At 35.5% G+C, this 24,188-nt stretch overlaps 1 protein-coding gene across 1 annotated transcript in view; it reads left to right on the top strand.

Annotated features, from left to right (window-relative positions):
• The first annotated feature begins 7,804 nt into the window (after positions 1-7,804).
• Positions 7,805-24,188, top strand: part of SOX6 (SRY-box transcription factor 6) — a 494,065-nt gene continuing 477,681 nt past the window's right edge. Inside the window, exon 1 of the mRNA XM_030829763.1 lies at positions 7,805-7,992. Coding sequence (XP_030685623.1) covers positions 7,910-7,992 — 83 coding nt within the window. The 5' untranslated portion in view covers positions 7,805-7,909. The remainder of the gene's footprint in view (positions 7,993-24,188) is intronic.

Here is a 24,188-nt window from a genome sequence, read left to right as displayed (position 1 = left end):
TTGGAAGTCCTGAGTAGACATCCAATCTTCAGTTGCTGTGGGAGTTCAGGCTCATTAGACAAATGAGAATGTCAGGGTGCAGTTAGTTACAGACAACCCTCCCACTTCATATTATGAGTCTCGATCCTGTATATTAAAAATGGGAGAATAATTATATATTCAGTTATAATCTATGCTACCTCAGAGAAAGTTCTCCCCTCAAAATTATTATTTTTTGGAGACAGAATCTTGCTCTGTTGCCCAGGCTGGAGTGCAATGGTGTGATCTCGGCTCACTGCAACCTCTGCATCCCTGGCTCAAATGATCCTCCTGCCTCAGCCTCCCAAGCAGCTGGGACTACAGGCATGTGCCACCATGCCTGGCTAATTTTTTTATTTTTTGTACAGACAGTATTTCGCCATGTTGCCCACTCTGGTCAACTGCTAGGCTCAAGCAATCCACCTGCCTTAGCCTCCCAAAGTGCTAGGATTACAGGTATGAGCCACTGCAAACGGTGCCCTTCAAATCATTAAACAAGTAAATTTTGTTCTAATTTTTACTGAGAAGTCCATGTGTTGTTTTCTACAAACACCTTCATAATTTATTTCCATGCTTCTTTGCTTTGGATCCTAGCTTTATTGGTGAACATTTATGCCTTTCTATAGCAATCTGGTTTTTCTTAGCCAATTGAAATGGGCATTTATTAGATCATTTAAGCATCATATCAATATAGTATATTTGGTGACTTTATGATAAGTTCTTATGATAGATGTTCAAAACTCTGCTCAGGTGACATTTTTATGGATCCATGTAGTTTTTGTCATATATGAAAAGAAAGCATTGAGTTGTGCAGGTGGTTAAATGTGCATTGAGTTATTTCTCTAGAATTTGCATGAGAATGGACTGACTTGTAGTTGTATTAACTTTTCTAGTGCCCAGGTTAGAAAGTTTGATCTGTGTAGTTTTTAAAGGCAGCATCCAAATCACTTATGTTCAGAAGAAAATGGTAACAGATTTAGAAGCTGTCTATATTTTCCCCATTATCCACAATGCATATTATTGGCAATATGGTTTTCACTCTTTGTTGTCAACATATCAACAATGTGCAATAGCCACTAATAATCATTTGTTAATGCATACTTCCAAGTTCTGTATTTGAAAATCTCAGACTTCATATATGGTAAATGATGGAGTAATGTCTAACTTTTATGCTGAATTCTTGCTACTTTAAAAAAAAATTGTGCTTCTCCTTTTTTAAAGCATACAACTTACTTAACAGCTGATAGTCAGTTACCTGGATTTTTAGTATTTTTTTATATCACAAAAAGATTTCTCTGAAGTTTGCGCAGGGGTCTATTTGTAGGCAGTTTCCAACGTACTAATAAGTAAGGTTCTGAAAGTTATAAGTTAGCTGTCTGGAATAGATAGTCTCATAGAAACCAGGTTATAGATGGTGATTTGATTCCTTGGGCAACCTACTGAAACCCATTTACTATATAATGTGGCTGAATAATATTATTGATAGTGCTATAGTATTTAGCAACTGTCTGTCAAGTGATTTTGAGCTCTCATTTTGAAATCTAACTTTTGTAGCATTATTCTGATGAATTTTTGGTAGTGCGATTTGACTTTTTCTACCTCCATTCTACCAGTTCACAGTGCATTCTAGCAGTGGAAATCAAAAAAACCTACTGAGATGGAATTAGGGAGGAAAGGAGGACTTACTGATATCCCTAGCTGTAGAAAGAAAGTAACTGGGTATCCTGCTGAAAGAGGAAGGATGTGATGATCCTCATGGCCCTGTTGTGGAGATGTATGACTGCTTATACATGGCAGGCATCCAATTGGAGGTTTATATATTTTAAAAATAAAGAAGGGGCGGCCGAGCACGGTGGCTCACGCCTGTAATCCCAACACTTTGGGAGGCCGAGGCGGGCAGATCACGGGGTCAGGAGATCGAGACCATCCTGGCTAACACGGTGAAACCCCGTCTCCACTAAAAATACAAAAAATTAGCCGGGCGTGGTAGCGGGCGCCTATAGTCCCAGCTACTCAGGAGGCGGAGGCAGGAGAATGGTGTGAACCCGGGAGGCGGAGCTTGCAGTGAGCCGAGATGGCGCCACTGCACTCCAGCCTGGGCGACAGAGCGAGACTCCGTCTCAAAAAAAAAAAAAAAAAAAAAAAAAAAGAGGACATTTTATAATTTTACACTGATTAGCCAAAGGATGGAGAAACCCAATACTTCTGCTCGTTCACCATGCCTCACAGTATATTCCAAGTATTTTCATTGCATGTCTTCTACTTACTCTACCACGCTATGCCCCACAATTTGGACTCTTGTTTTTTAAATGGTAGCACAGGTAAGAGTAGTTAAATTTCTAATACCAGAATAGCTTTGAAATATATTATTATTATTATCATCATCATGTAGAGACAGCATCTCATTCTGTCACCTGGGCTGAAGTGCAGTGGTGTAATCATAGCTTGCACTGCAGCCTTGAACTCCTAGGCTCAAGGGTTTCTTAAGCCTCAGCCTTAATATACAGCCTTATAAGTGTGCATCACTGTTCACAGCTAATTTTAAAATTGTTTTTTATAAAGACAGGATCTTACTATGTTGATCAGACTGGTCTTGAACCCCTGGGCTCAAGTGATCCTCCTGCCTTGGTCTCCCAGAATGCAGGGATTACAGGCATAATAAACCACTGTACTTGCCCTGTAATGTATTATTTAATAGGTCTTATATGAGATAGGGTGATTTATTTATATAGGAAGTAGCTGAGGTTGACCACAAATTAAATATTCTTAAATATAGGACAATTCACTCAAGTGAAGAATAGTAATTACTGTTTAATTACATTATATCTATTAAGAGTATCAGAAGAAAGTCATATGAAAGTGTAAGTAGACGATGGAAAAATTATTTGGTCACATCATTTTGAAGCTCAGCAATTTTGAATCATACTCACTTCTTTCACTTGAAATCTGGAAAATTGCATTTTTTTTATTGCCAAGGGGGAAAGTTGAATAAAAGGAGGGTAATGGGGAAAAAAATAAGAGGAGTGATATTGAAAAGGCTCTAAAGATTAGTCAGTTTAAAGAAAACAGTTTGATGAGTTATGAGTAAAACAGAAAGAATTTAGTTTCCCAAGGAAACACATGAGCTCAAAGTGTAGGGGAAAGGTGCTTGGCAATACAAATCATGTATTTTTATTAACCTGGAGCATTTGAAAAGATGTGCAGAAACATTTGGCAAACTGAAAACTCAGCTGACTTCATGCCCACCAACCAAGTGAAAAATCTGATTCTTCTTCCTCTAAGCACATAGCTGGGTTCCTCATAAACAGAGTTATCCAGTGTATAGGTTGCAGTGGCAAGAAGCCAACAGTGAAGTCAAACTCATAAGCATCCTATAGAAAATCCCTCAAATTACATCTGTGCTGTTGCCAGCTGTACTGCCAGGGAACAAGAACTGTACAGATTTCTGTGCAACGACTGGGTTACTTAACACAACTTGATAAGCTCTATTTCTGCCCTCTCTTTGGCTGACAGCTGACCGCCATACTGATTTGGTGGATGTAAGCCTGAAGTGAATAGAACCACTTATATGCACCTTCTTCTTGTATGCTATCACTGTCTTGTACAGTACTCATGCTGGTTGACTCCAAAAATTCATTTTGTCACTCATTCAACACATAGTTTGAAAACTATTGCATTAAAGTAAGCAAATTTTTTTCCCTGTTTTGATCTTCATATTATTTAGTCTACCATTGTTTTCAAAGAACTGAGTCTCCTCCACAGGACCTTAATTTTATTGCTTGTTTGAATAAAATCATTAGGAAGATAAATTTTGTACTCTACTAGTAGTATATAGTATATTAATAACAGTATGTATTAAGTGATTAACTGTGCCAGGTCTGTCTCTCTATCTCTCTCTTTCTGTTTCTCTCTATATATATACTGAAGTGAATACGAGAGAGAGAGAGAGACAAAGAAAGAGAGAGAGAGAGAGAAATAGAAGGAGAGAGAGAAATAATTTTCTCACTTAATCCTCATAATTACCCTGTAAGGTAAAATTACTGTACCAATTTTTATAATTGAGGCTCAGAGTGGTAGCATAAACTTTTCTGATAGTAGCACAGTAAATGGTAGAGCCAGAATTCGTATTCAGGATTGGTTTATTCAATGACTATGCTCTTTTCCTAAATCCTAATAACTTCCTAATTTTAGCTTAAAATTAATTAATTTTTAAAGTAATGTTTATTTTTTTGCGAAGAGTTGTATTGCAAAGCAAATAAAAACAGACTTTTAATGATGATTGTTGCATATTTTTAATAAAGTTGAAACTTCTTGATAAAATAATTTTTTCCCTGCAAGGAATAAAAGAAAAAGAAGGGAAGGAAGGGAGGAAGAAAGGATGGAAGAAAGGAAAGGAGGAGGGAGGGAGGGAGGGAGGGAGGAAGGAAGAAAGGAAGGAAAAAAAGGAAAGAAGAAGGAAAGTAAAAAAGAAAGAAACAGAGAAAGAAAGAAAGAAGGAAAGAAAGAAAGAAAGAAAGGAAAACAGACCCTCCAGAATGCTGGATAGAAAAACTTACTATTCTTTTAATATCTTAAATAGTTAAATCTTGTATGTCTTCTTTTTAAGTAAAAAAGAAATAGATAAATATAGAATTACATCTTATGCTACAGGCCAGTATATTTTAGCAAGTCAGGGGAGCTCAAACATGAATGAAGAGTGGAATTTTCCTTTCATTTTCTATAATGACTATGTTTATTGAAGAGAAAATGGAGGAAAAAATGACCATCACTCCTGGTTTTGAAGAAAAACTTGTTTATGTGCGTAATACATTGGAGAAATTGTTTGGGATCACTTTAACTCTGCAGAAATGTGACCACTAAAATTCCTAACCAAGGTGGGGGGCTATCAGATCCATGAAGCTAATTAAATAAAATAAGAATGAGTATTTGTGAAGGTAATTTGCTTACCTCATTTTTCCAGTCCCTTTCTGTAAAATAGAAAATATTTTAAAAAGAAAATAACGGGTGCAGTTGCCTTTTATGATCTCTTTTTCCCTCTCTCCAAACCCTGCCACATTTCTAAATTTAATAGTAGGCTATTTCTATATTTGTCTCTCCTTCTGTCTCTTTCTTTTTCCTTCTTTTTCTCCTCTCCTTTCTTTCCTCTCTTTTTCCTCTCTTCCATCTTGTCATCTCTTTTGCCGCTTCTTCATTTTGCATTCTTACATGCAATTCTTATAATAATCTCCATTGTAATCTAGAAAAATAACATCTATTCTGCCTTTTTGCATCTCTGTCTTTCTCCCATATCCCAAACACACACTTTCAGAAGGGAATCTATTGTCCTATTTCTGGAAAATGTTGAAATGTTGCCCTCTACTTTGTTACCGTCTCAGGAGTAAGATTGGTCTGTAGATATTGTATGACCATTAGAGAAAAACCAAAGATTCCAAACTAAAATTTGGCATTAATCGAGGTGCTTCTGCCACATTAACTATAAATAAACCTTTGTGGGCATACTTTTATACAAGGAGATAGACTTGTTCGATATGTAATAGCTATGTGATGCTACCCCAGAGAAGAACTGAAAACAGGCAAGTGTACTAGATCTAAGCTTCATCGATCTCAGGGTCAGGATTCTAAAACCAGCCTCCTCAAGGGTACTCACACAAGGTGGAATAGGATGAACTTGGATTAAAGGTATTGCACAAAAATATGCTTTGAGGACCAGAGGAAGGTAAGGCGTTCTTTCAGTGATGATACAGTGCAGTAAGAACATGATCAGTAATAGGTAAATGAGATATATTGAGATGTTTCCCAATAGCTCTGTGGGTACACAGATTTGGTTTATGAATAAGGATATAAAGATGCCCACAGATACATGGCTGCAACCAGGTTGGATGAATATGCAAAACATGGGGCAATTTAAAATCTGTTGGTAGGTAGAGTGAGTGGCAGAACAAGAAATTAAAGCATTAGTATATTCAGATGAGACCAGAGATGAAGGAGAACAGTAATTGTTATTTGTTGGGAAATAATTTGCAAGGTTGGTGGATTATGTAAATGACAGTTTCCTAACTTATTGAGTCTATAGTAATAGGTCTATTGTTACTCTAGTATTACCATGTTTATGTATTTTAATGTGAATCTCTCTGTAGAATGCAAGCCTATGCATTTTTAGAAATGTATTCTATTCTTGATTCAGGATTCTTCTGGGTCTTAGAATCATATAATGCTATCAAGGTATTACTTCCCTATAGCACCTTAGGTTCACTAGTCATTAAGGTGACGAATTAATTTTTATGATGGGGCAAGTACAGAAAAAATTGAGTATGATTTCTGTGTGGAAGTTAACTTTGTTTTGTTACATGACTTTGAGCTTTACATTTAACCATGACCTTTTTGGTCACAAGTAACTGGCTGAGCGAAAGTGAGCACATTTCCAGCAATCTGTAATCCACTTAGGCAGACCTCATCCTCACTCTTCGTCACTCTTAATTTCACTATTAAATTTTTAAATCCATTCAACTATTTCTAACAAAGATACACATTTTACTTCTCTCTTTAACCTCTGATTAAATAGTTTCATCAAATATCTGCAGAGTGGAACAATTGTGCACATTATGTCAGAATGATTCTATAATAACAACTTGCTTTAGGACACATTTTCTGAGTTTTTGTGTTTTCAGGGTAAGAGGGAGGGAAGGGGACTAACATGTGTTGACTTACATACATATGTTATCTCATTTATTTCTTATAAGAATTCTGTGAACAAAATTGCCACAGATTCTTATGTAAAGGTTAACACTTTAAGAAGATGCCAACTTATCCTTGCCATTATAGTGGGCTAAATTAGTAAGAAACAAGTAAGAGGTAAAGATAAAAGTGAGAAAATGTGAAAGATAAGACATGAGCCATTACCATTTGCCTTACTGCCACAGTGAATTATGGGAAATAATGGGCCTAAGGGAGAAAATAATACTGTGATTACTATTACTTTATACCATGCTATCTCAGAAAAGACAAAGATTCATTCTTCTGCCAATGTAGGTAAGAGAGTGTTGGCGGAACCAAACACATAAACCATTTTTTAACACATTCGTATAATCTGACTTCTGGCAAATGGATCTTTTGATGGCAAAGGGATTTTGACAGAAAAAATGATATGCTAAAACAACTTACTTTTTTTTTTTTTTAACAGTTTTTGCTCCTTGTTTTCTTATTCCAAATCTCATTAGGTAATAATTACTAATTTTTAAACAAAATACAAAATACTTAAAAAAAGGTCAGGGTAATTTTTTTTTTTTTTTTTTTTTTTGAGACAGAGTCTCGCTCTGTTGCCAGGCTGGAGTACAGTGGCGCGATCCCCGCTCACTGCAACCTCCACCTCCCGGGTTCAAGCGATTCTCCTGCCTCAGCCTCCTGAGTAGCTGGGACTATAGGTGCCCACTACCGTGCCCAGCTAATTTTTGTATTTTTAGTAGAGATGGGGTTCCATCATGTTGGCCAGGATGGTCTCGATCTCTGGACCTCATGATCTGCCCACCTTGGCCTTCCAAAGTGTCGGGATTACAGGCGTGATCCACCGTGCCCAGCCCAGGGCAAATGTTGTAAAAATACAGACACTACATATTGGGCAGTATGCTTACTATCAGGGTGGCAAGATCATTTGTACATCAAACCCCAGCAACATGCAATTTACCCATGTGGCAAACCTGCACATGTACCCCAGAACGTAAAATAAAAGTTAGAATAAAATATTTTTAAAAGAATTTTTTAAAAAAGAGAAAGATAGAGGCTTTCTTTTTTAACTTAAAAACAATTTGTGGAGATTTTGTCAAGGACCTAGCACTGTGGTTGGTTTACGACAGGTGCTAAATAAATATTATTAAATCGAAATGCAGAGATAAATATGTGCATGTTCATTCATTCATTCTTTCAATCCACAGACATTTATGGAGAGCCTGAAATGTTCCATATAGACATGTTTGAGATGTAAATGTGAATAGCATACTAAAGCTAGTTTTAAGTAACTTAAAACTCTAATGTAGAGTCAAGTAAAGGAGAAATCATAACACAGTGTTAGAATTGAGATATGAATGAAAAATATATGTAGAAATGTGTAATTTGTCTGGAAGAATTGGAGGGAAGCTTCATTGAGTAGGTTAACACTTGAGATACCTTTTATGGGAATTATCTGGAGAGGACATGGAGATAAAATAGTCTAAGATGGGGTTATAGTATTTGTAAAAGCACCAGACATTAAAAGGGACTAGTATATTTTAGGAATTCTAAAAAGTTTTCAGTATGATTGCTGCATGTGGGGCAGAGGGAATGGGGGACAGGATTGGGCTGAAAAAAATTTTTTGAGATTTTGGTGATGCAATTGATTATTTCCTGATATGAACCTGGAAAATATTTAATTTCAACTAATTAATTTTGATAAGATGTGTATTTTTCTAGGGAATTACCTGTTTTATTATAATCTCCTGACACAGAGTTTTTAGTGCCTTTCTTACAGTAGATGAGATGTTAAACTGTTAAAATGATGAAGTTGTGTGGAGTGTGATGTGATATGAAAGGACTTTGGAATGATGTATTGCAAATATTGCTAATTGTTTTTCCTCAAAATGGTCCTTTTTGAGTTGCTTTTTGAATTTTCTTATCTTTGCTAGCCAATAATTTGCTAGAGCAACTTGTAGGTCAGTCAATGATTCCAAATTCTAAGAAGCAAAGGCACTAGATATGCACATAAATACAATTTATTTATGTTTAATAATTTGTGTTTATATATTTAAGAGAAAAAGATTAATATGCAAAATATGTGAATGCATGTCATTTTAATAGCTTCAGGGAAATGTTAGCTGGGCATAACTTTGGTTTCTTCATTTCTGTGTTACTTGTTATATATACTTTTAAGGCTTTATTCCAGAGGCAGGTTTCATTTTCACATAAGCATAAGGTCAGGCTTTACAATATTTGTTATTTAATTTTTCTTCTTCCAGAGGTAAACACCTCAGAGGCTCCAGACTTCATTTTAGAGAAATTATAATTTCTTCAACTTGAAATTGCTTGGATAGGTCACTACCAGATTATAGAGAGCATGATGTGCTTTACAAGTTGAAAAGTTTTCCACCAAGTAAATAGCAGCAGTGAAAATTGTCAGAGAAACAACTAATTAATCTCTGCTCCTTTACAGCTGTTTAATGCAATGCATAACTAAAAGTCCTGTTAAATTAATTAATGATTTCAATTATGAACTTTTCTCCAAAATGTTATGATTTGTATCAGGCTGATAATGCAGTGACCTGTGAGTGTGAAATCTGTGTTATGAAGAGAGTCGCCAGTTAATTGATTCACAAATTATTTAAAGTTTGTTGCACCCAAGGGAGTGCTCAGTTTCACGACAGTCATTTCTTAAAGTGTACAAACTCCTTTTTCACCTTAAGAATGTCTTCAGTTATTAAGGATGATAAAATACCAGCATGTTTCTGGAGCTGTGAGTAATCTTAACATTTACGATTTAGAATTTGTAGGGGATTATGTGGAAATTAAATCTATGCTGGAAGGAGGAAAAAGTCATGTAAGTTTGTTAATGATCTCTTTTGTGGCAGCTTTTTTATTGCTTTTGATTTAGTCATTTTAAATATTTTTCTAAACATCACCGTTTACAATTTTTTAATATTTGCCATACATTGAGGATATTTTATGTTAAAAGATAATGATTATGCATTCTTAAGAAATTCTGAATAGTAAATAATATAAATTGCTTTGATAATTGGTATTTGAAGCATTTGGATTGCTCCAGGGAGGTGTAACTTGATGCTAGCCTTCAATGTTGGAGAGGTGCTGACCTCTCAATACAAAAGCATCAATACCTACAGGACACCTTGAGTATTTTTTGTAGCATATAGGGAAAAATTATGTACTTGCTTCTAGTCTGGTTATTTTATGCACAACTTAAATAACAAATAAAAGTGTACATATATTTTCACTGAGAAGGGAGGGCATCAATAATGGCTTTAATATTTTATAATACATTTATTAGTTTTATTAATGTTTCTATGCTGCGCTTGGGCTGATTTCAGAGTAGATGTTATGGTCATAAGCAAGAATCCTTTACTGAGTGCACATGTCTAACTGAGGTGGAAGGAAAAGAGGTGGTATCTGAGGAGAGATTCTTAAGCAGGAAGAGAGGGCAGCAGGAAGTCTCTGGATGTGACATGAGGGGTGGCTACAGTATTAGTGGGCTGTAGAATCTCTTCTGTTGTACACACATTTGGGCTTCATGAATAGTTAAAAATCCAGTGCTTTTAGGGTGGCTGAACCATACCCTTAGTAGTTTCACTCCAATTTGATAGGCAGTATGCAAAAGTCATCTTTCATTTCATATGAAAAACAAATTTTCCGTTGGAGAAACTTGTCTCTCAGCCCTGAATGGGTAGATGTATTTTCAGGATGGAGCAGGAAACTTGTATTCTGGACAGACGCTGTGTTTGCAGATTTCACTTATCCTGGTAACTCTTCTGTTTTACTTCTTACATTTTTCTTTTTAATCCAAGAAAATTGCCCAGAGTGAAGACAAATAGAGAAACAGTATTATTAAAAATAAGTTTATCTTTGTTAAACTTGCTGCAGGGCAAAAAGAAATGGACTTGAAAGGGAAGTAAATTTATACTAATTTTTGCATTGTAGGAAATGTACTATTTTAGACACTGACTGACTGCTTCTGTTTTCTAAAATTAAGGAGCCTATAATCTCAGCACCATTAACAAGTGCTGTCATTCAGATACACAGTGTCTGGCTGATTTAAATAAAATGAAATGAAGATAGTTGTTTCTGGTCCCTTGGCTTCACTCATTGCCATAAACATATGCTCTGCGTCCCACTTCTTTCCATCTTATTTATGACTTTAATTTGTTGTGTGGGCTGCGCTAGAAATTAAATTTAATATAATTCTCCAAGGGACCCTGTCATATAATAACATGGTAATTTCTGTGTATCCTTTTGAAAAATGAGGAAATTAATTCTTCCTGACATGTTCTAATTATTCCAGTGTGAACGGCAAATCCGTTTTTCCTAGCCCCTGAAGTGTTATAGGCAAATGGCTGGTGTTCAAAGCTGAGGTGCTAATGCTGACCAGCAGTGCGTTTAATTTGAAACATGAGCAGACACCTTTCAACACACCTTTGTAATATTGGAGTACTTTACAGAAATTAATTCACTACTTATTTGGCAGCTTAGCCTCGAGGTTATGTTTTTTTATTCATCAATGCTATAGTCATGTTAACATAATGTTTCCTGTTTCCTTCAGTGCTTGGTGTCTATATATGGAACTTAAAGTGTGCAATAGATAGTTTAACTGTATGAAAGAGGAGAATCCAGACACTTCAGAAATACCAATTGTATGCCAATCTGTGTTTACACTTTATAGAGAGGTGTAGTGAGGTCTTGAATGTTAAACTTAATTATAGTCTATGGTTGGCAGCTTTAACTGAAATTACATAGTGTAGGAATTATTGGGACAATCTTGCTGTGGAAAGACAACTGTATACTGTTTCCCTGCTGTAAATTTCAGTTATAAAAATTCAATTTCTTACACAGGGAATGATACCATGAAAAGACAGTTTGTGAATAAAATTTTATGGAAGAGGAATCTCAAGATCCGAACTCTGCCAGGAAGGAAGTGGCTATACTTTGAGAGATAAAGGATTAAAGCCATTTTTTGGTGCTGTAGCTGTGTAGCTTATTATTCATTCAGATCAGTTGGAAGGTCTATATAGTATTCTTTAGAGGAATTACAAAAGAACTTACTTTATCCATAATCTTTATTGTGAAACTAGCTATTATATAAATTTCTCTAATCAGGTCAATCATTTGTGTCAGCCCTGATACAACTTCTTTGTTTTAGTGAGCAGTTGATAAATGCCATTACACATTGGCTATTTATTGTGATATAAAGTGAATGCATGAGATTCTACTTAAAATAGAAGATAGAAATACAATTAAACTTAAATAAAATAAATAGAATTGTATTTGGAGTGACTGTAATTAAGGCTCTCTGTTTATCTGGTTCTGTATCTCTGCATTACATTCCCTTTACATTTCAACTTAAATAGGAGAAATGTGAATAATAGCATAATTATTCTGATAAATAGCATTAATATTGCCCATAGTTTTTCTGTTGGCCATTCAGCTGTTAAATATTTAATTTTATTTTCTCTGCCAATCTACTGGAGGCTACTGTCAAATTTAGATTATGAACAGTGAAGAAAATGATGAAAACTCTGTCTTATCTTTCCCTTATACTTGCCTGATGACAAAAGTTCTTTTGGCTAGAAACTTGGAAGAACATAATAATATGCTTCTTCCTATTCACCTACACGCTTTCCTGTACTTCTTGTCAGAAGGTTATTATAAGGTTACTTCTGTGGCATTTAAAGAGTAGGAGCTGGAAGAGGTATCAGGAGGTAAGGAGCAAGCAAGGGGATCTCTTTTTAGACCCAGGGACTATACAGGTTGCTCAAGATTTCCTGATCATGGGCTTCTCCTTTGTGCCCTAGAGAAGGAAGGGAAATCTGCTGCCCGTCTGGCCCCTATTTTTCTTCCTTTTTTTTTTTCACTAACGTTATAGAAAGATTATCACCAAACAACAGAGATAGGTAGATCAGATCCTGATCCTTTAGACCAGATCCTCTTCAGAGCCTGATACACTATTTATATGGGTTCTAAGAAAGACTTGAAGATTTCCTGTATTCCTAATATTCTTCAAAATAAAGAATTCATAGAAAGTTCTTGACTAGGTTAGAGCAAGCTGCTCATATATCCAATTCTGCATATACCTAGTTCCATTCTCTTTCTAGGAAAGAAACTACAAACATTTTTACATGCCTCCATCTCTGGATGCTGCAATCAGTGTGTCCAGCAAAATAAATGAAAAGAGGTAAATATCCCCCAATCTTGAAATTTTTTCTCTTAAAATATTACTTAGGCTCAGTTTTTCATCATTTTAATTTTTAAAAATCTCTTATAATTTCAAGTTAATGTATAAGAAATGTTTACACTTATTTCTATATACTCTTTACTTGAATCAAAGCAAATTGACACATATGTTAAATTTTATTTAAAAATAAGTAAGTTGCAGTTTATTTTGCATATATAGTGTGTATATATGTATATACACATATACACACTCACACACACAAAAACATACATACTTCTAAAAGGCCTATACTTGATTTGTCTTTCCTCATTAAACTCATTGATAACCTTCTTTTTATACTAGTATGTTTGTTTCATACATCAAATTTACTCATTATACAGGCTTATCCAATTTTGTTTACTGATTGATGACTATAGTTAAGAAAAAGGTCTTCCCTACATTCACACATGCTTATATTTTTACAATAACAACTCTTATTGAGCATATAGCATATACCAGACACTGTACTAATCACTTTAAATGAATTGTCTCATGTGAAACTATAAGCAACTCTTTGAGGTAGTTATTATATGTATTTTCCCAGTTTTATACATAAGGAAACTCAGCACAGACAAGTTAAATAATTTTCCCCATATTACGTAGTTTACAGGTGGAAGAATGAACATTTTAACATATCAAGTGCTTAGAACAGTGCCTGGCACATAGTAAGCTTTCACTGAATGTTAGTTGCCCCTGTTTTTGTGGTAGAATGCTATGGGTCCTGAATTGCAAGAATGAGATTAGGAGATTTCCTCAAGAGAAGGTGATAGAGAAACTAAACTACTTAGTATTTAAACCTAGCTTATGAACCTAGGTACTTATGAGACCTTTAATCTTAATTCACATAAACAGACATTCTTTGAGTACTTGCAATATATAAGGCTGTCTTTTAGGTACTACAAGGTATATAAAACGTCTCTGCTGTCATGGAGCTCACAATCTAGTGGGGTTGGGTATGGGGATATGGGAAAATATATAATAACTGTAATACTGGATAGAATAAGATTAATTTTAAAATAGGCCAGGAGAGAGAATTTCTAAGGCCCTTACCTTTTTTTTAAAAAAAAATAGAGACAGGGTTTTGCTCTGCCCCCCAGGCCGGAGTGCAGTGGCACAATCATAGCTCCCTTCAGCCTTGAGCTCTTGGGGTTAATCCACCTCCCAGCCTCCCAGGACTTAAAAAGTAGCTGAAACTACAAGCTGGCAATGCCATGCTGCCTATTTTTTTTTTTTTAATTTCTTGTAAAGATGGAGTCTCACTATGTTGACCAGGCTGGTGTCGATCTCCTGGCCTTAAACAGTCCTCCCACCTTGGCCTCCCAAAGTGCTGGGATTACAGGTTTGAGCCACCACAGTTGGCCAGGCCCTTACATTCTTAAATGTGCCTACATTTTTTGGCCAGATTTTATGCTTGGTTCACAGAGAAGGCTAGGATTCCATGAATAGATGATAGTTTGGGGACAGAACACGGTGGAGTGTCTACATGCATATTGAATTTAAGAGGCTACGTATAGCAATATGTGGAGATGTCAGACAGTTAAAATGACAGCAAGGTGTCATTTACTGAAAAATTCTTATGCAAGAGGCACAATTATTCTCTGCTCTGAATCTATTTTCTCATTTAATCCTTCCAACAACCCAGTAAAGTAGATATTATTATTACAAATCCTATTTTACAGATGAGGAAACTGAGACTTAGAAAGATTAACTATTTTGCCTGAAGTTGCAGAGTTGGTGGATGACAGAGCCAGGACTTAAAATTAGGTATACATGATTCTGTGCTCTTAACTACAAAATTACATTGTGTGGAAGTATGAGTAGGGAACTCAAAAAAGAGCTCTGGGCTAGAGATAGAGATTTGGGAGTTACCTGCAAAGGAGTGATAGATGATATATGGCTGCAGACAGAGCGAGGGAAGAGGGAGGGAAGGAGAGAGGGAAAGAGCAAGAGAGGAAATGAGAGATAGAACACCTTAAGATTGAAATCCTGGGGGAATGATAAAGGGAGAAGGGAGAAGAGCAATGAAAGAATAGAGAAAAATAAGTTTTTATGTCATGGAAGTCAAAAGAGGAGAGAATTTCAGTAAGAAGGAAGTTACCAACAGCAATCACTATTTTTTTTTATTTTTATTTTACCTTGAGTTCTGGGATACATGTGCAGAAACGAGGCTTGTTACATAGGTAAACGTGTGCCATGGTGGTTTAACAGCAATCACTATTGATTTGATATATGAGCATCAAATTCTGTTGAGAATTTTAGAAGAATGAAGATTTGTCAATTGGAGCTTGTTGCTAAGGCCAGGGCTAGATGGCAAAGGACTGCACTGTGAGGATGTTGATGAGGAAATAGTGGTAGAGGGTTAGAACACTTTCCAAAGGAGCCCGGTAGCTGAGGTAGCAAGTGACTGGGGCAGTCCCTTAATGCAGAGAGACCACTGAGGGAAGGGTCTTTTTTTTTGGAATAGGGAGAACATAATTATGTTTATAAACAGTGGGAAAGCAATCAGGAAAGAGAGAAGGGAGAAGGAAAATAAAAACAAAAAGAAGAAACAAAAAGGGAGAAGAAACTTTTTTTTTTTTTGCATTTGAAATAGTTTTGCTGAAAGACTTTTTTGGTGGGTGTATTAATTTCCTAGGGCTGCTGCTGCTGCTGTAACAAAGTACCATAAACTGGGTGGCTTCAAACAGAAATGTATTGTCTCACACTTCTGGAGGCTACAAGTCTAAAATCAAGGTGTTGGCAGGGCCTTGATCCCTTTGAAACCTGTAGGGAATCTTTTTTTGCCTCTTCCTAGCTTCTGGTGGTTTGCTGGCAGTCACTGGCTCTTTTAGATCTGAAATTCTATGATTCTGTGACTAATAGACTGTATTATTACAGAGTTCATATTCTTAAAGGGAAACTTACATACAAGTTTTATGCTTTGGCTATTAGCCTGCAAGTTGGTGTTTTATATTTATATCATTATGTGAAGACAATTTAAAGATAATTTGGAATTTTCAAAAGATATAGAACCAATTAAAAATAAATATAAAATATGTTCTAAGGCTAACTTTTCAGTTTTTAAAATCACAAGCCTCTTCAGAAGAAATTAAATTTGATTACATTTAAAATCATGTGATTTAACACAGAAATAAATATACGTATGCAAATTGTTTCTACCCTGAACAATTATTGGTATTCATATGCCTTTATTTTTGATCAATAGTTATTTTCTTTGCTATTGCAATCAAACTCGGAAGAAATAGTACCTGCAATTTCATTGGCAGTGCAGATGAGCTCTAAATAATAACTTTAAGTTTCCTCTGTGGTGAATACTATTATTTAACTTAAATATTGAACTATGAGGCTGCATAATAGTTGTATACTTATGTCAGCTGGTTAAATATTTAAGTTAGACTGTTATTATTGAATATTTTATATAACATCTAATATAAACTTGATCATTAAAAAGGACCAAGGCAATAATTAAATATATCTTTAAATATTTATGACTGCCACTTTTTTGTGGCTGATTTTATAAATTGTAGCATATTTTCTCTGAAGTATTTGTAATGTTTAGTTTATATGGCATCTCAGACAAATATTTGGTCTAGTTTTCTATTCACTTACAAAACTTTTATTGAGCACTTACTTATGAACAAAGTATTCTGCTAAGGGCTAAGGATACAAATCTAAATGGAAAAGGGCCTTTTACGTCAAAGTATTTTGTAGGCTGGAGAGGAAGATGAGACAGATACATAAACAATTATAGTACAATATGATATACTGCACTAAACGTCTGTATAAAGTGCTGTGAGAGAATAGAAGAAGAAATTAAGACATATAAAGGGAATTATCATCAAAGCAGTGACTTTGAGTCAGGTATTAGTAGAAGAGTAGGAGCTCAAAGAAAGAGCAAGCCCCATAATGGCAGCATCTTTATCTTGCTCACTAGTCTATCTCTTGTGCCTGTAACAATGCCAGGTACTTTAGTAACTATTTTTTTGAATTTTGACAATCTTGGTGGACAAGGGTAAAAAAGGACATTTCAGAAGCAGAAAAACATGAGCAAAAGTATGGAGGCATCAAAGGCATATGTTAGTTTATCATGGCTGGAATGAGGGGTATGAAGAAGATGACTGAGAGTGTGTACTTTGGAGTCAGTCAGAGCAGAGTTGACTTCATTTTATACTACCTTTATGATTGTGGGTAAAATGCTGAGCCTGTTTTCCTACTTTAAAATATAATTAATATTTATAATGTTGCTAAACAAATTGCCTGGATGTAGTGCCTGGTAAATGGAAAGCATTAAATTATTAAACAATTATTACTTTTTTTGGAGAAAGTGATATGGCCTAAGACTAGAAGGATACATATGTTTAAAATCCTGAAGGCCTTTGTGTCTTATTAAGGAGTTTGAACTACCTTGTAGATGATTGGGAGCTGTTAAATTTTAGTTTGCTACTGAATATTAGCTACAACATATATACAAGGCACTCTGAAGAGGAGATTTAATAGTTTACAAACTGTATGTTATCCTTTTCATAATATTCTGTTACATAAGTTCAGCATTCCTCATCCTGCTCATATTGCTTAATTATTTGATGCTCAGTCCAAGTAGGGAATAGTCAGCGTTAATTTATTAACTTGTTTAAGCAAAGTGACCTTCTTCAAGTCTCCTGAGGTTGAGGGATGGGTTAAATAGCACATAACAAAAACCCCGAAATTTGAAAAAAAAGAATAAAATAATTAAATTAGAAGCTGTTATTTATAGGACTGATATATTAATAACCCAAAATATAACTATAAGTGGCAAGTGGATGATCCATTGGTTGATAATTGAAAGCTGATTGCGTTTTTATAGGTCATATTCCAAATCTAGCTGACCTAATAAGGTCTTTTAATAAACCACATGTTCTAGAGTTCATCTGCATACCAAAACCTTCTTGCACAACATCTTACATATCATATACTCACAATTGTATTTGTTACTAAATGTTATATTTCATATTTCTGTTGATAAAGTCAATGTTCACTCTGTTTTTAAAAATCTCTGGAAGGGCTTCATTTTTTTTTTCTTCAGAAGGGTGAAGAGAATGGAAAAATAATGAATGGATGTGTTTTGTTATGAGAAAACTATTTGCTATTGTTAACATTTTCAGGGTAGAAAAGGACAAAAATATTACCTCTCTTCATAATTTCAGGTGAAATTAATACTGCTAATCTAAAGGTTTTGATTAGTCTATCTTTGGCAGTTCAGTCTGGTTCAAGAGGTTTCTATAGGGAGAGAATGATTATTTTTAAAGGCCTTGATATGTCATTTTGAATCCCAAAGCAGAAATCATGTAGCCCTATAAACCTTAAATATTAGAAGATTACTGGCTGTACAGCAAGCCCCAACAGAATGCCTATTGAATAAATGGTTTTAATATTCGAGTCATGGATGTAAGATGAAATGTACTAGGAGCTGAAACTCATGGGAGAAGAATAGTTTGTTAAGAATTGGTAGGAAATGGGCTACTACTACCAACGCTTTCTAGATCAGCATTTCTCCTCCTATGATGTGAGCACACTAACTGGATTAACTAACTGAATAACTGGATTTTGGTGTTTGTTTAAAAGGCAGATTCTTGATCCTTCACCCCAACTTTTTGAATTAGAATCTCTAGATGCCCAGGAATCTTCATTTAAATGACTTCCACAGATGATTCTAATCACCACAAAGATTGAGACCCACTGTCCTAGAAAAATAATGTGGTAAAAAACTGAGATTTAACAAAATAAGACAAATGTAAAACTGGGTTTCTGATTAAGGCAGTTTGTATCATTGGATACGTCTAAAATAATTCGTATTGAAAAATAACCTTTTTAATTCATTTTGTTTTATATTTAAAACTCTTAAGAGTAACAGCATGTGGACAGTTAATTAATACATTATTTCAGTATCATTCATAAATTGGTTTTGAATCCTTTGACTTAAAGAGAGACAGTTACACTTTTGACTGTAATTAACTTGGCATATGCCTTTGAATTAAGAACTGGAGTTCTGAACTTTCTTAAAGAGCTTTTAAAATGGTGCTGATGTCTTTTCATTGTTCCTACTTCACTGAGTGGGGCCCAGATATTTGTCGTAAGTGAATTGGTGCTAATTAATGACAGTATTGCTATCCATCTCTATCAATCAAGATAACTGTATTTTTGAGTTAGTAGGAGTAGAAGGATGGGAAGGGAAAGAGGTGACCTGAAATGCCGTGAAATGAATGCCAGTTGAATATACAGAAATTATAACTTGTAGGACTTGGTGGTGATTTGTTTGCTAAGGGAACTTTTAGGGAAAATCCCCAAACAACACCATATCTTTGTTTCTAAATATAATACAGTTTTATTTTCCTTCCTTTTTATGATCTCAATCTTATTTACTATGGAGAATTTAATGATTACTGGAATGTGGGAAATGTTTGGCAATGTCTAACTGAATGTTAGTGTGTTTAATAGTAAAAATGTCAACATGATAATAATGCCTTGTATAATTCAATAGAATATAAGAAACTGGGAAAGTTATCTATGACAAATACTTGATATGAAATCTGAGCCACAGTGGGACAAGTAAAACCCTAGGAAGTTTAGTAAATTCAAGCTACCAATAACAATTAACATTAATATGCTTCATAGTTGTTAAAAGGTACATTGCTTTTTCTTTTATAATATGTGGTTCCATTTTATTCTTTCTGATGTTTTTATTTTTCCTCATCTAGTTTATAAATTGGAATATTTTAATTTGTTTTTGTTTTTGTTTCACTGTGTATGGTCTTAATTATAGTTTGGCCTGAAATTCCCAGAGAGCATTGGGATGTTGCCTAGCTATTATGAGATGACCAGAACTTTAAAAAATTTTGTTCAGCTGTATAAATTGTTTATTTTGGAAATTTGTCTAGTTTGTTGTATGGAAGTTATCATCTTAGATGTAGAGTCTACTATGTGCTGGGTACTGTTTCAGAGAATGGGGAGATAGTGAACAAAGCAAAATACCTGCTCTCATTAAGTTTATATTCTAGTGGTAGTGGTAGGAGAGATATTAAAAGACAACAAATAAGCAAATAAAATATATTAAAAGGCGATGAGTGATATGAAGCATGGCAAAGGTGGTAGGGAGTGCTGAGGTGAGGAGTTTGCTATTTTATAAAATACAAGAAGATCATCTCAACAGATAAGGTGATATTTAAGTTGACACCAGAAAGAAGTGGAGAAGCAAACCATGCAGATATCTGGTAGAAGACCATTCTAGAAAGACAGAACCAGTATCCTGACATAGAGGAGTGAACTTGATGAATTTGAAGAATAGTAACAGTAAGGAGGCCACAATAGCTGTGTGATGTGATCAGTGAGGACAGGCATAATTTAAACCATTGTAAAGACTTTGGCTTTTACCCTGAGGAAGACAGGAAACCTGAAGAAGATGGGTTCTCAGCAGAAAGGTGACGTGAGTTCTCAGCAAAAAAGTGACATGATCTGACTTTCATGTTAAAAGGTTTGCTCTGGCAACTGTGTTGAGTATAGACTATAGCAGGGAGACCAGTTAGGAGGTGTCTCAGTCAACTTGGGCTGCCGAAGCAAAATGCCATAAACTGGGTGGCTTATAAACAACAGAAATTTATTTTTCACAGTTCTGGGGCTGGGAAGTTCAAAATTAAGGCACTGGCTGATCTGTTGTCTGGTGAGCGCCCACTTCCTCATAGATAGCCAATTTCTCACTCTAACCTCACAAGGTGGAAAGGGCAAGGGGTGTCTCTTGGGGGTTTTTATAAGAGCACTAATCCCATTCAAGAGGGCTCTGCCTCCATGACCTAATCAACTTCGAGGGGTCCCACCTTCTAATACAATAACTTTGAGGATGAGGATTTCAACATATGAACTTTGGGGAGACATAAATATTCAGACTATAGAAAGAGGCTTTTGCAGTAATTCAGGTAAAAGATGATGGGGTCTTGGATGAATGAATGAGAAAAATGAATGAATGAACAACCAAATAAACGTGGATTATATCTGTCTTTCTAAACAAATATAATGAGAATTGACCTAGTTAGGTAAGGCTTCCCTGAGGAAGTAGGGATTGAAACAAGATCTGAAAGAAGAGTAGGCAATGACAAAGTAAAAGGGCTGAGGTCGGGGTAAGCAATATGTAAAATATTTTAGGCAAAGGAAAGGATATATGCAAATTTCCTATGGTGGAAGGAACATGTTGTGTTCCAGGAACTGGAAGATTGATAGTGAGGCCAAAGCTCAGAGAGCCAACATTTATGTGCTAATTATATCATGTGTTTTATTTATTTCTCACAATAGTCTGAGGTAGTTTCTATTGTTTCTATTTTATAGTTGAGCAAATTGAAACATACAGAAGTGAAGTGACTTGCCCAAGCTCAGATTACTAAGACAAAGCAGAGCTTGTTTGTTTATTATAGCTACCTTCTACCCTCATCAGAGTGCGGGTGGTTCAATGAAGGCAGAGACCTTATTTATTTATTTATTTTTAACTTTTACATTCAAGTTTACATGTTTGTTACATAGGTAAACTTGTGTCATAGGGGTTCATTGTACAGATTATTTTATTACCCAGGTATTAAGCCTAGTACTCATAAGTTATTTTCCCGATCCTCTCCCTTCTTCCACCCTCCACCCTCTGATAGGCCCCAGTGTGTGTTGTTCCCCTCTATGTGTCCATGTGTTCTCATCATTTAGCTCCCACTTACAAGTGATAACATGTGGTATTTGCTTTTCTGCTCCTGCGTTAGTTTGCTAAGGATAATAGTCTTCAGCTTTATCCATGTCCCTGCGAAGGGTATGATCTCATTCTTTTTTAAATGGATGCATAGTATTCCATGGTGTATATGTACCACATTTCCTTTATCCAGTCTATCATTGATGGGCGTTTAGGGTGAATCCTTGTCTTTGCTATTGAGAATAGTGCTGCAATGAACATACACTTGCATGTGTCTTTAAAATAGAACAATTTATATTCCTTTGGATATGTACCCAGTAATGGTATTGCTGGGTCAAATGGTATTTCTGTCTTTAGGTCTTTGAGGAATTGTCACACTGTCCTCCACAATGGTTGAACTAATTTACACTCTCACCTACAGTGTATAAGCATTCTGTTTTCTCCACAACTTCGCCAACATCTGTAATTTTTTGACTTTTTAATAATAGTGATTCTGACTGGCATGAGATGGTATCTCATTGTGGTTTAGATTTGCATTTCTTTAAAGATCAGTGATATTGAACTTTTTTTATATGATTGTTGGCTGCATTTATGTCTTACTTTTGAAAAGTGCATGTTCAAGGAGAACCACTGCTCAATGAAATAAAAGAGGATACAAACAAATGGAAGAACATTCCATGCTCATAGGTAGGAAGAATCAATATCGTGAAAATGGCCATACTCCCCAACGTAATTTATAGATTCAATGCCATCCCCATCAAGCTACCAATGACTTTCTTCACAGAATTGGAAAAACTACTTTAAAGCTCATATGGAACCAAAAAAGAGCCCACATTGCCAACTCAATCCTAAGCCAAAAGAACAAAGCTGGAGGCATCATGCTACCTGATTTCAAACTATACTACAAGGCTACAGTAACCAAAACAGCATGGTACTAGTACCAAAACAGAGATATAGATCAATGGAACAGAACAGAGCCCTCAGAAATAATGCCACATATCTACAACTATCTTATCTATGACAAACCTGACAAAAACAAGCAATGGGGAAAGGGTTCCCTATTTAATAAATGGTGCTGGGAAAACTGGCTAGCCATATGTAGAAAGCTGAAACTGGATCCCTTCCTTATACCTTATACCAAAATTAACTCAAGATGGATTAAAGACTTAAATGTTAGACCTAAAACCATAAAAACCCTAGAAGAAAAGCCAGGCAATACCATTCAGGACATAGGCATGGGCAAGGACTTCATGTCTAAAACACCAAAAGCAATGGCAACAAAAGCCAAAATAGACAAATGGGATCTAGTTAAACTAAAGAGCTTCTGCACAGCAAAAGAAACTACCATCAGAGTGAACAGGCAACCTACAGAATGGGAGAAAATTTTTGCAATCTACTCATCTGACAAAGGGCTAATATCCAGAACCTACAATGAACTCAAACAAATTTACAAGAAAAAAACAAACAGCCCCATCAAAAAGTGGGTGAAGGATATGAACAGACACTTCTCAAAAGAAGACATTTATGCAGCCAAAAAACACATGAAAAAATGCTCATCATCACTGGCCATCAGAGAAATGCAAATCAAAACCACAGTGAGATACCATCTCACACCAGTTAGAATGGCGATTATTAAAAAGTCAGGAAACAACAGGTACTGGAGAGGATGTGGAGAAATAGGAACACTTTTACACTGTTGGTGGGACTGTAAACTAGTTCAACCATTGTGGAAGTCAGTGTGGCGATTCCTCAGGGATCTAGAACTAGAAATACAATTTGACTCAGCCATCCCATTACTGGGTATATACCCAAAGGATTATAAATTATGCTGCTCTAAAGACACATGCACACGTATGTTTATTGTGGCACTATTCACAATAGCAAAGTCTTGGAACCAACTGAAATGTCCAACAATGATAGAATGGATTAAGAAAATGTGGCACATATACACCATGGAATACTATGCAGCCATAAAAAATGATGAGTTCATGTCCTTTGTAGGGACATGGATGAAGCTGGAAACCATCATTCTCAGCAAACTATTGCAAGGAGAAAAAAACCAAACACCGCATGTTCTCACTCATAGGTGGGAATTGAACAATGAGAACACGTGGACACAGGAAGGGGAACATCATACACTGGGCCTGTTGTGGGGTCGGGGGAGGGGGGAGGGATAGCATTAGGAGATATACCTAATATTAAATGATGAGTTAATGGGTGCAGCACACCAACATGGCACATGTATACGTATGTAACAAACCTGCACGTTGTGCACATGTACCCTAAAACTTAAAGTTTAATTTAAAAAAAAAAGTGCATGTTCATGTCCTTTGCACACTTTTTAGTGGAGTTGTTTGTTTTATCTTGTAAATTTAAGCTCCTTATAGATGCTGGATATTAGACCTTTGTTGGATGTATAGTTTGCAAAAATTTTCTCCCATTCTTTAGGTTGCTTGTTTGCTTTGTTGATAGCTTCTTTTACTGCGCAGAAGATTTTTAGTTTAATTAGATCCC

The sequence above is a fragment of the Nomascus leucogenys genome, chromosome 15 (assembly GCF_006542625.1).
Source record: "Nomascus leucogenys isolate Asia chromosome 15, Asia_NLE_v1, whole genome shotgun sequence".
Taxonomy (NCBI): Eukaryota; Metazoa; Chordata; class Mammalia; order Primates; family Hylobatidae; genus Nomascus; species Nomascus leucogenys.
The sequence above is the reverse complement of the archived record's forward strand: the minus strand, read 5'-3'. Positions and strand labels throughout refer to the sequence as shown.